Source organism: Bubalus kerabau, chromosome 7, assembly GCF_029407905.1.
Source record: "Bubalus kerabau isolate K-KA32 ecotype Philippines breed swamp buffalo chromosome 7, PCC_UOA_SB_1v2, whole genome shotgun sequence".
In the NCBI taxonomy this organism is placed as follows: domain Eukaryota; kingdom Metazoa; phylum Chordata; class Mammalia; order Artiodactyla; family Bovidae; genus Bubalus; species Bubalus kerabau.
This window is the reverse complement of record NC_073630.1, coordinates 45,281,004-45,295,876: the sequence shown is the minus strand read 5'-3', so window position 1 is coordinate 45,295,876 and position 14,873 is coordinate 45,281,004. Positions and strand designations below refer to the sequence as shown.

At 38.4% G+C, this 14,873-nt stretch overlaps 1 protein-coding gene across 1 annotated transcript in view; it reads left to right on the top strand.

The window, feature by feature from the left end:
* Positions 1 to 14,873, top strand: part of LOC129657406 (translation initiation factor IF-2-like) — a 532,690-nt gene that overhangs the window by 343,948 nt on the left and 173,869 nt on the right. The window contains exon 5 of the mRNA XM_055587570.1: positions 3,588 to 3,672. Within this exon, the coding sequence (XP_055443545.1) occupies positions 3,588 to 3,672 (85 nt within the window). The remainder of the gene's footprint in view (positions 1 to 3,587; positions 3,673 to 14,873) is intronic.

Genomic DNA, 14,873 nt, shown 5'->3' with positions numbered 1-14,873 from the left:
CTATAGGGGAAGAGATTCAAAGGTTTAAGAAGGTAGAAATGTTAAAGTGGGTTTGTCACTTAGATCTACTCATCCATCCTAGGAGGGTGCATCAGGGTTTAATCATGACTGTGAGAAATAAATTTGTGAGGAGAATACCAGCAATCTTGAAGAGCCCTCTCATCACTTTTCTCTGTAAGCCAGAAAACACCATGAGAACTGCTACTGCTGAATTGGGAAACCAAAATGCAGTGGAGGGGAACACGTGTTCACCCGGGCCGGATTCATGTTGATGTATGGCAAAACCAATACAATATTGTAAAGTAATTAGCCTCCAGTTAAAATAAATAAATTTAAATTAAAAAAAAAAAAATAGGTAATTGGATTCTAAAGTGGCAGAGGCAAATGGGAGTGCTCAGTTGCCCAAGGCAAGGGAGTGTGGTTACCATCATGAAAATCAGAGTCAGAGCAGTGATCAGAGTAGGCAGACTCACAGATACCTACCTGACACTGGCTTGTTGATCATGGTGTTTGTAGAAATTAGAAAGTGAGAAGCCTGCTAAATTCTTACTTGATCTAAATGGAAGAGTTCTAGGACAAGTGAACAAAAGTCTAATGTGAACCATGACAGAGTCATGGACCCTCCAGTCAATTCCTAGGCTTGAGCCAGTTTACAGAATCCCTTGAATGAAGGGGAGGCTGGATCCCCTTGAGAAAGGATTCTGCCCTTCTACCAAAAATGTTTGCTTTTAATCTATCTCCCATCCTTTCCCAGAGTGACTTGGACCTTTTACCAAGGTAATTGTGTGTGTGGTGGGGGGCGGGGGGGGGCAGTGAGGGGAAGGAAATAGATCTTCCAGGGATTCCTGAGGACTGGCTATGAACTGACACTAATTTCAGGAGACCCTAAAGGTCACTGTGGTCCCCCAGTCATATTAAGGGCTTATGATGAATGGAGTTTTCACTCAGGCCCATCTCATAGAGGGTTCAGGAGGTCCTGAAACTCATCTTGTGGTCTTTTCCTCAGGTACAGAATAAATGCTTGGAATAGGCATACTCAGCAACCGGCAAAATCCCCAAATTTGAGTCAGGTGCTATATTTAACTCTCAACCCATAAACTAAGGAATGACACAAACATTTTCCCATTTATGTATAATGGGATTCACAATATTTTTAAAGTATATTCAATTCTCAAATTTCTTATAAAGTTTCCTAAAATTTGATTGTGTTATCTTTGAACAAGAAGAAATTTTATTGATGATTTATCAATATCCTTCTCAGATTGATGTTTCTTCATTTGCAATTTTGTCTAGTTTAGGAAGGAGAATTCTAAAGTTTTGAGATACAATATAAAAAAACATTTGATCAAAGGTAAATCCTCCTCAAAATTATTTAATGATACAGATTGCCTCTTGTACTGACATTTATATACACTTGTTGATTCTCCATTTCTTAGGCATTTCCTATCCTATTATCATGTTTAAATCTTATTATTGCTATTTTTCAGCTCTCAAATTAGCTTTGCTGATACTTTTCTTCAATTGAATAGTTAAACATGATTTGAACTCAATGTGATTAAGTTTAATGGATTGCATTTCCTGCTGCCTTTGTTTGATTGGCAACATAGAGAAATAGAAGTAAATGTAGTTGATGGAAAAATTCAATCATTTCATATCCTTGGAAAATCTTGAACATCCAAGTCTTCTTACGATCTCATTTCTTGGCAGTAGTCCTGTCAAGGGCTTTGAATTCATGTCCACATTTATATCACATTCTTTTAAAACCCAATTAATCAGCAGAATAATTTATATCAGTGCCTAAAAAATCCCATGTAATTATTTTGCCTTTTTTCTCTAAGATAATCCTTCACTCAATATTAACCAGTTCATCAATGAATTTAGGGTATTTTTTTCAGAACATACCACTGCTGCTGCTGCTGCTGCTGCTAAGTCACTTCAGTCGTGTCTGACTCTGTGGGACCCCATAGACGGCAGCCCACCAGGCTTCCCCGTCCCTGGGATTCTCCAGGCAAGAACACTGGAGTGGGTTGCCATTTCCTTCTCCAATGCATGAAAGTGAAAAGTGAAAGTGAAGTCGCTCAGTCGTGTCCGACTCTCAGTGACCCCATGGACTGCAGTCCACCAGGCTCCTCTGTCCATGGGATTGTCCAGGCAAGAGTACTGGAGTGGGGTGCCATTTCCTTCTCCAGGGGAATACCTTATATGCTCATACTTTGCTACATTATTACAAGTGACTTCTCTTAAGCCAAAAAGAGTCTCTCTGGAGGATCTTTTCTTTCAAGACTCACTCTCTCTCTCATGTTCCCACAATGAGACATCTAGGCTGTGACAGAAAATATATGTGTTTAGATGGAATGTTTCTATAAAATGTATGGCATTCTTTGCAGCAGATGTGTTTGGCTGTCAAAGCCTCAATTATGACAAGCTAGAACAGAGTTTCCAAAATCCAAAGTGCAAGAATTGAAATCTCTGGTGCCCAAGGAATGTCAGTTGTCTGGGACTGTGCTTGTATTTGTAGGAGAGGTTGCCAAGATCATGTTGCAGTTTGCCTTGTAGAATTTTCACTACTGTAATAAAAATATGGAAACATTAGAAATGAGGGAATGTTACAGCACTCACTCTCTTCAGATCAGATCAGATCAGTCGCTCAGTCGTGTCCGACTCTTTGCAACCCCATGAATCGCAGCACGCCAGGCCTCCCTGTCCATCACCAACTCCCGGAGTTCACTCAGACTCACGTCCATCGAGTCAGTGATGCCATCTAGCCATCTCATCCTCTGTCATCCCCTTCTTCTCCTGCCCCCAATTTTACATGGTTACAAAATTTTGTATTTCCAAAGGATGCCAAAAAAAAATTATCTGAACAGCCTGTACCAAGTACAGCCAGAAAAGAAAAAACAAAAAAAAAATTGAACCTGGGTAGTGCGTTGAAGGCCATTTAAAGCAAAAGCACAAATCTAGAACACGTTTGGAGTTGCTTTTAAATTGCTTTTAACTGCATGCTGACTGTCTTTTGGGTTGCTGATGAATATCATTGGTCTCGATGACTGATCCTAATTGGAGAATTTATTACACAAGTATCCATTAAGACATGTGCAATTCTGCTCCCTGTAAAGCTCTTTTATCCTTCTAGAAAGCATTTTCTTTGTCAATTGAAATGGACCTTTTAGTTCAGCTAAATTATCATTAGCATCTTTTGAATCTCTAAAGGCATTGGTGTGTTATATTGTCTTATGGTTTGGGGAATAGTATGACAGGAAGAGAAGAAAAAAGTGTAAATTTTCCTCTGTGTTTTAACCCCTGATTGGTGTAGAGGAAAGAACATGAACATTAAAATTAATAATCACTGTGTACTAGTAGTTAAAAACTTGAAATTCTGGCACTGGACAGTCTCGGTTTGAATTGCTATTCAGCCACTTACTACCTGTGTGTTTAATGAGACAGCCCAGTTAACTTGCTTAGCTCAGGGCTTGACATATCAGATATCCATGTGGACAATTATTTATGCTGTTTGAATCTCAGTTTTAGCAATTACTAACTGAGTGAACTTCCTCAAAGTATTTACTATTTACCTCCTTTTTCTTAAGTTTAAAAATGAAGATAAGAATGCCCATTGAGTGTTCCACCTCTGGATGTAACTGTTGCTTCTTGACCTCCATACAGGTTTCTCAGGTAAGGTGATCTGGTATTCCCATCTCTCTAAGAATTTTCCACAGTTTGTTGTGATCCACACAGTCAAAGGCTTTAGTGTAGTCAATGAAGTAGAAGTAGATATTTTTCAGGAATTCCCTTGTTTTTTCTATTCTCCAGGCAAGAATACTGGCATGGGTTGCCGTGCCCTTCTCTAGGGGTCTTCCTGACCCAGGGATCAAACCCAGGTTTCCTGCATTGCAGTCAGATTCTTTACCATGTGAGCTACAGGGGGGGTTCCCATGATCCAGCAGTTGTTGGCAATTTGAACTTTGATTTCTCTGATTTTTCTAAATCCAGTTTGTATATCTGGAAATTCTTGGATCATTGTTGAAGCCTAGCTTGAAGGATTTTGAGCACTACCTTGCTAGCGTGTGAAATGATCACAATTGTATGGTAGTTTGAACATTCTTTGGGCATTGGAAAGGCATTGGCCCTTCTTTGGGATTGGAATGAAAATTGAACCATTCCAGTCATGTGGGCACTGCTGAGTTTTCCAAATTTGCTAGCATATTGAGTGCATTATATTAATGGCATCATCTTTTAGGATTTGAAATAGCTCAGCTGGAATTCTATAGCCTCCGCTAGCTTTGTTTGTAGTAATGCTTCCTAAGGCCCACTTGACTTCACACTCCAGGATGTCTGGTTCTAGATGAGTGATCACACCATCGTGATTATCTGGGTAGTGAAGGTCTTTTTTGTACAGTTCTTCTGTGTATTCTTGCCACCTCTTCTTAATATCTTCTGCTTCTGTTAGATCCATACCATTTCTTTCATCATCATGGTTATCCAGGGTTGTTATTGCTTAGTGTTAAATAATTTGTAGCTTTGGACCCATGTATAATGGTTTCCATAATACTATTTCTTATTTGCTTATCATGAAGTAATCAGTTATTTTCTCTTTGTCAACTTCTGCTGGAAGAAAAAGTAAGATTTGATCTAAAGACTTTACTGAAGTTATGTACCTTTCTGGGGTTCTTAGATGAACTTTCTACCTCTACAGAGGGAGTTCTTTAGTAGAACCTGGAGAATTTCAAAGAGAATGTCAGTGTTACATCTCGTTGTCTGCTGCTCAGCAGGAAAAAAATATAGACCCTATACCAGGAGAATAAATAAAATCTACAATATAATGTTTCACTTTCAGGTGCTGCCTGGGCCCTTGCAGCTTTTCAAACAGGAAACAATATTAAATCCTTATGGATAAGTACTTCTTTCACTGTTTTCAAAGAATAGTTTTAGGAAAATATTACTTTCTCATTTCTTGGCAATAGTTTTCTCAAGGACTTTGAATTCAAGTTCAAATTTATATCAGATTATTTTAAAACCCAATTAACCAACAGCATAATGTATTAAAAGAAGCACATTCTGATGATTGATTTCCTTTCAGCTTTCATTCTCCTTTAGAACTCTGGACTGTCTGTGTGGATGGAAAACAATGGATTGATTTAATATATCTGGGCACTTAACACAAAACTTTAATAAGAATGTCAAGAATTGCCATTGGCAAGGACACTGTCATTTATTGCTCGTTTCCTAAGAGCAGAAAATCTATTACAGTGATTTGAATAAATTTTGATGAAGTATGAAGAAGCTGTGGATTTCATGATTCCTTGTTGTGTCAAAGTCCCCATTTTCCAGAACAATTTATTTTAAAATAGCTTTATACATGTGTTGTAGTGCTTTGACAAAAGAAAATGGAATTTTAGATTACTGATTCTCCAGACTTAGCCCTCTTACATTTTTAGGTTGAGAGAAGCTGAATCAACATGAATAAAATTTGCAACCTGGATATTTGTGGTATATTCTGAAGTTTTGTTTAATTTTTGAATATAGCTTATTAGTTGCTGTTTTTTTACTAATTTGCTTCAAAAATGGGAATTGAAATTTATAACATAATGTGAGTTATTTTAAAGTCAGTATGATGTAGTGGTAATAAAACTTGATTCAGAGTTGGTAAACCAGATCTTTACCATTTTGTGAATTTAGCAAAGGAATTTTATCCCTCTGAGACTCTGTAGCTTTTTTATAAATGAGATTAATTTAGGTAGATGAACTCTGTCTCCTTAAGTTCTAAAATTCTAAAACTCTATTCATCTTTTTTGTCTCTTTGAAAACATAACTTTATATCACTTAAGGTTTTTAAATAGCTGTCACATGAATAAATGATGTGTGATACTTTTGAAGACTGTATTTTTATTTCTACATTGTTTGTTTGCTACTGATTGCAAGTTCCTGTGCCAGAGGCACAATGAGGCCAAAAAAACCTGAAACATCAGAATTTGGAGCAGAGAAGTTTATTGTATGGCTTGCAAGGAGAAGGTGTGGTTCATGCCCCCAAAACACTGAGCTCCCCAAAGGGCTTCACCAAAGCATTTTTAAAGGCAAGGTGAGAGAGGGGTGTGGTTAGTTGTTGCAAACTGCTTGGTCTAGGAATACTTTGTTGTTGCAGCTGTCCACAAAGGTCAGGTCAGGATGTTCCTATAAACCTCCAACAAGACAAATGTTATTCTCTGTTCTGCAACTTTTTATCTCGGTATGAATTGACTCTTAAAGGTCAGAGCCCTGAGGATAAGCTATCCTCTCTATTTCAGGCTGTAGGCAACATTCTTCTACAAAAGGTGCGGAGCCAGCATGACTAAGCATAGGCAGCAGAGCACACAGGTGAAAGCAAAAGGAACAGATCTAATATGGACTCAGCTTTGTTCTTCCCTGTTACACGTTTATCACATTCATTGTGGCCTTGTGGGAGTCACTTACCTTTCCCAGGTTTTCAAAATCTGAACGTAAAAACGAAACAATTGAACAATATGGTATCTAAAGAACTTTCCAGTTCTAATATTTATTCTTTCTAGTATATATTTATTAAAATCATATAAAATATAATGTGTAAGGTTCTCAATATTATGGGAGATAAAAAATGAAAGACACAGTATCTGCCCTAGATAGTTTTTAACTGCCACTGAATGAGACCTGTAGTGTATCAGTCTATTCCGTCTGCTATAACAAAAATACCATATACTGGGTGGCTTATAAACAATAGAAATTTGTTTCTCACAGTTCTGGACGCTGAGAATTCAAGACTGATGCCCTGTCAGATTTTGTGCTGACTGTCCAGGCTTCCCTGTCCTTCACCGCCTTTCTCAGTTTGCTTTAACTCACGTCCATTCAATCAAATGCCATCCAACCATCTCATCCTGTGGCATCCCCTTCTCTACTTGTCTTCAGTCTTTTCCAGCATCAGGGTCTTTTCCAATGAGTCAGCTCTTCACATCAGGTGGCCAAAGTATTAGACCTTCAGCTTCAGTCCTTCCAATGAATATTCAAGGTTGATTTTCTTTAGGATTGACTGGATTGATCTCCTTGCTGTCAAAGGGACTCTCAAGAGTCTTCTCCAGTACCACAATTTTAAAGCATCAATTCTTCAGTACTCAACCTACCTTATGGTCCAACTCTCACATTAATACACGACTACTGGAAAAAATCAAAGCTTTGACTATGTGAACCTTTGTTGGCAAAGTGATGTCTCTGCTTTTTAATACACTGTGTAGGTTTGTCATAGCTTTCCTTCCAAGGACCAAGCATCTTTGAATTTCATGACTTCAGTCACTGTCCACAGTGATTTTGGAGTTCAAGAAAATAAAATTTGTCACTATTTCCACTTTTTACCCTTCTATTTGCCAAGAAGTGATGGGACTGGATGTCATGATCTTTTTTTGAATGTTGAGTTTTAAGCCAGCTTTTTCACTCTCCTCTTTCACCTTCATCAAGAGACTCTTTACTTCCTCTTCACTTTCTGCTATTAGGGTAGTATCATCTGCATATATGAGATTACTTATATTTCTCCTGGCAGTCTTGATTCCAGTATAGGCTGGTAAGTAACGAAAGTGTACCACATTAAAACACATGGAATCCACATGTTTGAAGAGTCATTACTATGAAAGATCATATAAGTAACCTAAGGATATGAAAAAGGATGGGAGGAAAGGGGAAATTGATTATATCCTAAAATCATTAATGATTCTAGGAATTTATAGTGACAGGACAAAAATTGATAGAGGCTGAGATAAGATGGCATCCATCTTAAGAGATGGAAATTATTGAGAAATTATAATGAAATAATGACTGGAAAGTTGCAACTCAAATCTTTGTTGAATGAGCAGATGTTGGTAGATGTATAGATGATGAAATACCACCTTTCATTTTATTATATTGCTTGACCCTTGAGACAAATGGTGCCAGGGAAAATTTAATTATCACTGAACAAGAGAAGATGAAATGAATAGTGTCTCATAAGTTAGGAACTTCAGTCAGTCAGTCAGTCAGTTCAGTCACTCAGTCATGTCCAACTCTTTGCGACCCCATGAATTGCAGCACATCAGGCCTCCCTGTCCATCATCAACTCTCGGAGTTCACTCAAACTCACATCATTCGAGTTGGTGATGCCATCCAACCATCTATCTCATCCTCTGTCGTCTCCTTCTCCTCCTGCCCTCAATCCCTCCCAGCATCAGAGTCTTTTCCAATAAGTCAACTCTTTGCATGAGGTGGCCAAAGTACTGGAGTTTCAGTTTTAGCATCAGTCCTTCCAAAGAAATCCCAGGGCTGATCTCCTTCAGAATGGACTGGTTGGATCTCCTTGCAGTCCAAGGGACTCTCAAGAGTCTTCTCCAACACCACACTTCAAAAGCATCAATTCTTTGGCGCTCAGCCTTCTTTACAGTCCAACTCTCGCATCCATACATGACCACTGGAAAAACCATAGCCTTGACTAGATGAACCTTTGTTGGCAAAGTAATGTCTCTGCTTTTGAATATGCTATCTAGGTTGGTCATAACTTTCCTTCCAAGGAGTAAGCATCTTTTAATTTCATGGCTGCAGTCACCATCTGCAGTGATTTTGGAGCCCCCCAAAATAAAGTCTGCCACTCTTTCCACTGTTTCCCCATCTATTTCCCATGAAGTGATAGGACCAGATGCCATGATCTTCATTTTCTGAATGTTGAGCTTTAAGCCAACTTTTTCACTCTCCTCTTTCACTTTCCTCAAGAGGCTTTTTAGTTCCTCTTCACTTTCTGCCATAAGGGTGGTGTTATCTGCATATCTGAGGTTATTGATATTTCTCCTGGCAATCTTGATCCCAGCTTATGCTTCTTCCAGCCCAGTGTTTCTCATGATGTACTCTGCATAAAAGTTAAATAAGCAGGGTGACAATAGACAGCGTTGACGTACTCCGTTTCCTATTTGGAACCAGTCTGTTGTTCCATGTCCGGTTCTAACTGTTGCTTCCTGACCTGCATACAGATTTCTCAAGAGGCAGGTCAGGTGGTCTGGTATTCCCATCTCTTTCAGAATTTTCCACAGTTTCTTGTGATCCACACAGTCAAAGGCTTTGGCATAGTCAATAAAGCAGAAATAGATGCTTTTCTGGAACTCTCTTGCTTTTCCCATGATCCAGCGGATGTTGGCAATTTGATCTCTGGTTCCTCTGCCTTTTCTAAAACCAGCTTGAACATCTGGAAGTTCACAGTTCACGTATTGCTGAAGCCTGGCTTGGAGAATTTTGAGCATTACTTTACTAGCGTGTGAGATGAGTGCAATTGTGCGGTAGTTTGAGCATTCTTTGGCATTGCCTTTCTTAGGGATTGGAATGAAAACTGACCTTTTACAACACTGTGGCCACTGCTGAGTTTTCCAAATTTGCTGGCATATTGAGTGCAGTACTTTCACAGCATCATCTTTCAGGATTTGAAATAGCTCAATTGGAATTCCATCACCTCCACTAGCTTTGTTCGTAGTGATGCTTTCTAAGGCCCACTTGACTTCACATTCCAGGATGTCTGGCTCTAGGTCCGTGATCACACCATCATGATTATCTTGGTCGTGAAGCTCTTTTTTGTACAGTTCTTCTGTGTATTCTTGCCACCTCTTCTTAATATCTTCTGCTTCTGTTAGGTCCCTTGAGACAAATGGTGCCAGCGAAAAATTAATTATCACTGAACAAGAGCAGATGAAATGAATAGTGTCTCATAAGTTAGGAACTTAGGAGAGCTTTATTCTAAGTAAAGCATCAATATCATGGAATCAATTGGTCCAGAAGTTGGGTGCATGCAGATAGAGTTGAGTTGACCTAGATTGAGGAGATATTATGAGAAAAAGTAGCAAAGCATTTCACATACTGTGGAATTGCAGAAATTATTTTAAAAGATGTTAATATTAGAGGAATGGAAAAGCCAGTTTATGAAGTGTTTCTAGAATTAACTACATGGAATTTTCAATTTGAAATACTGGTATGTAGGCATACAAGTATCCAGGCTTTCATCTTAAATGTTAAGTTACTATTGATTTATCTCTTGACTCTAAGAAGAAATAATTTCTTTGCAGAGTCCCTGTTTGATAGGTCATCTTTAGCTAATATTTACATAACTACTTATTTTCTTAGTAAAATATTGCTATTTAAATAAACAGACAAATAGGTAAATAACACTCTCCAAGGTGTAATAAAAATGAATTGGGGGATTCTGTTATATAAAATTGAAGTGAATTATAATAACCTATGGAAATGGCATCATCATCCGTGCTTGTGGGGTTTTTGTTGTTAAAAGTAGCAGTAATCCAAATAAAACATGGTTTCTATTTGAATTGTTAACTTTTTCTCTTAAGTTCATTTCTGCAGTCTACAAATACCTACTGTATGTTTAAGGTAGATTTTATACTGAATTCTAGGTATATGAAGATAAATGAGACAAAACTCATGCCTTTAGGAGTTTCATATTTTGTTGGGGGAAACAAACATGTAACAGATGAATGCATAGGTTATGATGTGAGCAATAAGGGCAGATTTAATGTAATACAGAGTAGTACATTTTACTTTCTTGAAGATAGAAAGGAGAGCCTCACAGGGTAATATTACAGCATGCTTTGAAGGCTGGATAGAAAGTCATCAAGTGCCCTAGAAACTGAGACGTTTCAGGATGAATGGACTGCATAAGAAAAGACATGGGTGTGTAAAACAGAATATTGTCTTCAGGGCACTGTCGTGTACTTGCTATTTCTGAAAGGTAAATGTGAGAAGAATACTAGAAGATGATACTCAGTACCTTAGATAGAAACCAGAAATACCTTTTATGCCATGCCAAGAAACTTGGACTCTTTTGCAGGTGCATGAAGCCTAGTGAGGAAGCAAGTGTTTTCTAGATGAATGAAAAGGGCATAGATGAAAGATTTGAAATAGGAAAGGTTTGCAGTCATATTTGTTTATCTGTATTGTAATCATTGTTTCTGTAGTGAGGAAGGAAGTTTGAGGAAAAACCATAAGGAAGTGATTGGAATAAACCAGACACTTGATAATTTGAAACCAAATGAACAGAATCAGGGGAAGGAGAAAGCAGTTCAGTTCTTGACACAGGATAACAATTCAATATGTTATGATGAAGATTCAAACAGTATGAAGATGGATATGGTAATGTTAGAAAAAAGGCAGTGAGCTTGGAGGGTGTCTAAAATATATATATTTTGCTGACCTCAGAACATTAGTAATATTCATGTCAAACTGCCCAGGAGTGTAGCATACACTTTGCAGATAGGACCCAGAACTTAAATGTTCTCTGAATTCTCTACAAGTATCCAGTTCTCTCCAAATTTAAAAGAATATATATATTTTAAGTTATGATGTCACTGCTGCTACTGCTGCTAAGTCGCTTCAGTCGTGTCCGACTTTGTGCGACCCCATAGACGGCAGCCCACCAGGCTTCCCCGTCCCTGGGATTCTCCAGGCAAGAACACTGGAGTGGGTTGCCATTTCCTTCTCCAGTGCATGAAAGTGAAAAGGGATAGTGAAGTCGTTCAGTCGTGTCCGACTCTAGTGACCCCATGAACTGCAGCCCACCAGGCTCCTCCATCCATGGGATTTTCCAGGCAAGAGTACTGGAGTGGGGTGCCATTGCCTCATTCAGTTTTAATGTCACCTAAAAGGACACCTTAGCATTTTCTGCTGATTAAGATATGGTAACAAAACCCTATTTGTGTCCATGGTATATTTAGACTGATGATACTAGCAGTGAATTGGACTCTAGCAGGACATCAAATAAGGACATTCTACATTAACGTGCTTATAACTGACAGTGCTCTTGTTGCATTGAGACTAGTTTAGTATTATTGCTTCCTTTAGGACTCATGAAACTAGGCCAGTTAATTCCTCCAGATAATTGTCTTATATATTAGCTTCAGTGTTGAAATACAATCAGTTACATCTGATAGAGCTGATTATTGATTTATTGTTCTTCTGGGGTGCTTTAACTTGAAAGTCATATTTAGAAGACTGTTGACACAATTTGTCTTCTTTGAAAATTAATGCTCTATTTCCAGCCCAGGGTTCTTTTTTGCACCCCTCTGGGGACGGCCTCTCTTGATAAATTCCTCTAGCCTATAAACATCCTGGCTCACTTAGGTTTCTGAACTGTGATCCACATAACACTTGGGGAGGCAATGAGGAAATGAAATTCTATTAGCTTAAATCAGCTGGAACTGCACCTTTTTAATTTCTATAATTTTGTACTTCAGATTTTCTCAAAAAACCACAAAGTCCTGTAGTGCTTTGTATAACTAAAAGCTATAGTTCTTTTTAAATAACATCATTTATATGAAAAGGCACTGTAAATTTGTAAGTGCTAATGAAATGTAAGTGGAAAATCATGTAGTTATGATAGTATAAAATTCAATGGTGATTCAGTATAGTATAATTTTCTACTTACTTAAAACCGTTCCTCTGTGTGACTCGTTATATTAGTAGGGAGACATTTGTTTCTGTTCTATTGTCATAGAAATTACCTTAAACATTGAAGCACAGAGGATATTAGTGAAAAAGATAAATAAAACTGTGAATTGAAGTGTTAGTCACTCAGTCATGTCCAACTCTTTGTGACCTCATGGACGACTCTGTCCATGGTATTCTCCAGGCAAGAATACTGGAGTGGGTAGCCATTCCCTCCTCCAGGGGATCTTCCTAACCCAAGGCTCAAACCCAGGTCTCCTGCATTGCAGGAAGATTATTTACTGTCTAAGCCACCAGGGAAGGCTCAAATATAACTGTGGTTAGCTTCAAATAATAACAAATGCTAGAAACTAACAGAGCTTTTCAAGGTGATATTTCTGGTGATAGAGTGAAATGTTTTTGATGGGAATTTAAAAACCTGTCTGTAGAGGCTCAGTTGGTAAAGAATCCGCCTGCAATGCAGGAGACCCCAGTTCGATTTCTGGGTCAGGAAGATCCACTGGAGAAGGAATAGGCTACCCACTCCAGTATCCTTGGGCTTCCCTTGTGGCTCAACTGGTAAAGAGTCGCCTGCAAAGCAGGAGACCCCAGTTCAATTTCTGAGTCAGGAAGATTCACTGCAGAAGGAATAAGGCTACCCTCTCCAGTATCCTTGGGCTTCCCTTGTGGCTCAGCTGGTAAAGAATCTGCCTGCAATGCAGGTGACCTGGGTTCAATCCCTGGGTTGGGAAGGTACCCCGGAGAAGGGAAGGGCTACCCACTCCAGTATTCTGCCCTGGAGAATTCCATGGACTGTATAGTCCATGGAGTTGCAAAAAGTCGGGCACTACTGAGTGACTTTCATTTTCTCTTGCAGGGACTATTTGCTTTCAACCTCTTTACTACTTCGTTTTTGAGTGCCTGAGTCATCATGCCTATTTTGAAGTCCCTGTTTATCTATTGGTTTGTTTATTGGTCCATAGATCAAGTCCCAGCCATGTGCTAGGAATCATGTGCCTTATGGGATAACAACCAAGCTGTGGTCTTGAAAAACTCATGCTTTAGCAGGGAATACAGCCAAGCAAAGAGATGATTGCAACTCAGCAGGATAATGGTATGCATAGGGTATTGGGTAATCACAGGCTAGGAACACACCTACTCTCAGCTTGTTAAATTGTGTTTGATAGTCAGAATTTAGAATTTTGGAGGAGTTGAAGAAGCAGACTGAAAGGAAGTAAAATGCATCCATTGGGGAAATATCTTTTCTCTAAAAAAGCACAAAGGAGCCATGAATTCAAGAATGAATTTGAAATGAAATAAAGTAAGCAATACTTACAGAGGAAACCAGGCTCATGCAACTTATAATAAACCAATATATAACATTCTTATGTAAAATGTGTCTATTTTGGGTGGAAAAGCTGAGCTTAAGTCAGTTAAACAAGCATAACTGCATACAGATTCTCTCCCATTGGATCTTTAAAAGTTGAGTAAATTTCATTCTTTGCATAATTCGGAAAGCTTTTCCTCCCAAGAATCATTTCCCTTCAACTTTTACTATATAAATGTACTTTTCCTAAGCCATTATCATGTTCTGAAAAAGTTTTATTAACGACCAACACTTATTAGACTCAATGGTAATCCAAGCAAGCAAATTATTCTGTGCTTAAGCTAAGGATCAAAATGAAATAAGCTTTAGAGTGAAAAGATCAACATGGGGAGGCCTAAAGTAAATTTCATAAACCACAATTCTTTTTATATTATATTTTTGAGAATATTTTATGGGAAATTCCTTGAGAGTAATTGCACTATTTTCCAGGCAGAATCTTTCTCTTGTTTTCCTCTGAGATTAATAAAAGAGAATAACTCAGAAATAATTTCATAAGTCATAAATAATTGAGCATAACTCCAGGTTAGTGTTGTCAGAAAACAACAGCTGATGTATTGAGTAACTGCTGTGTATATAGCACTGTCTTAATTATGCTTAAAGGTGAATGTAAAATGAGTAAGAGTTAATACTGTGTGTGTGTGTGTGTATGGGAGACAAGTAGGGGGAAGGTAGAGGGACAGGAAGAAATAGTGAGTTAGAGATTGAGGGGGAAAGAGGTCAGGAATGGGAGAAAAAAAAGCTTTAGGTTCCAGTCAGGAGCTCAGCTACCTAATGGAGATTGAACTATAAAAATCCAAATAGGTGTGGGTGAATATGTGTGTGATAAAATGAAAAAAAAAAAAAAAAAAGTGAGAATGTTAGTTGCTCACTAATGTCCAACTCTTTGCAACCCCATGGACCCCACCAGGCTCTTCTGTCCATGAAATTCTTCAGGCAAAAATAGTGAAATAGGTAGCCCTTTCATTCTCCAGAGGATCTTTCTGACCCAGGGATCGAACTCAGTTCTCCTGCATTATAGATTCTTTACCATCTGAGACAATAGGGAAGC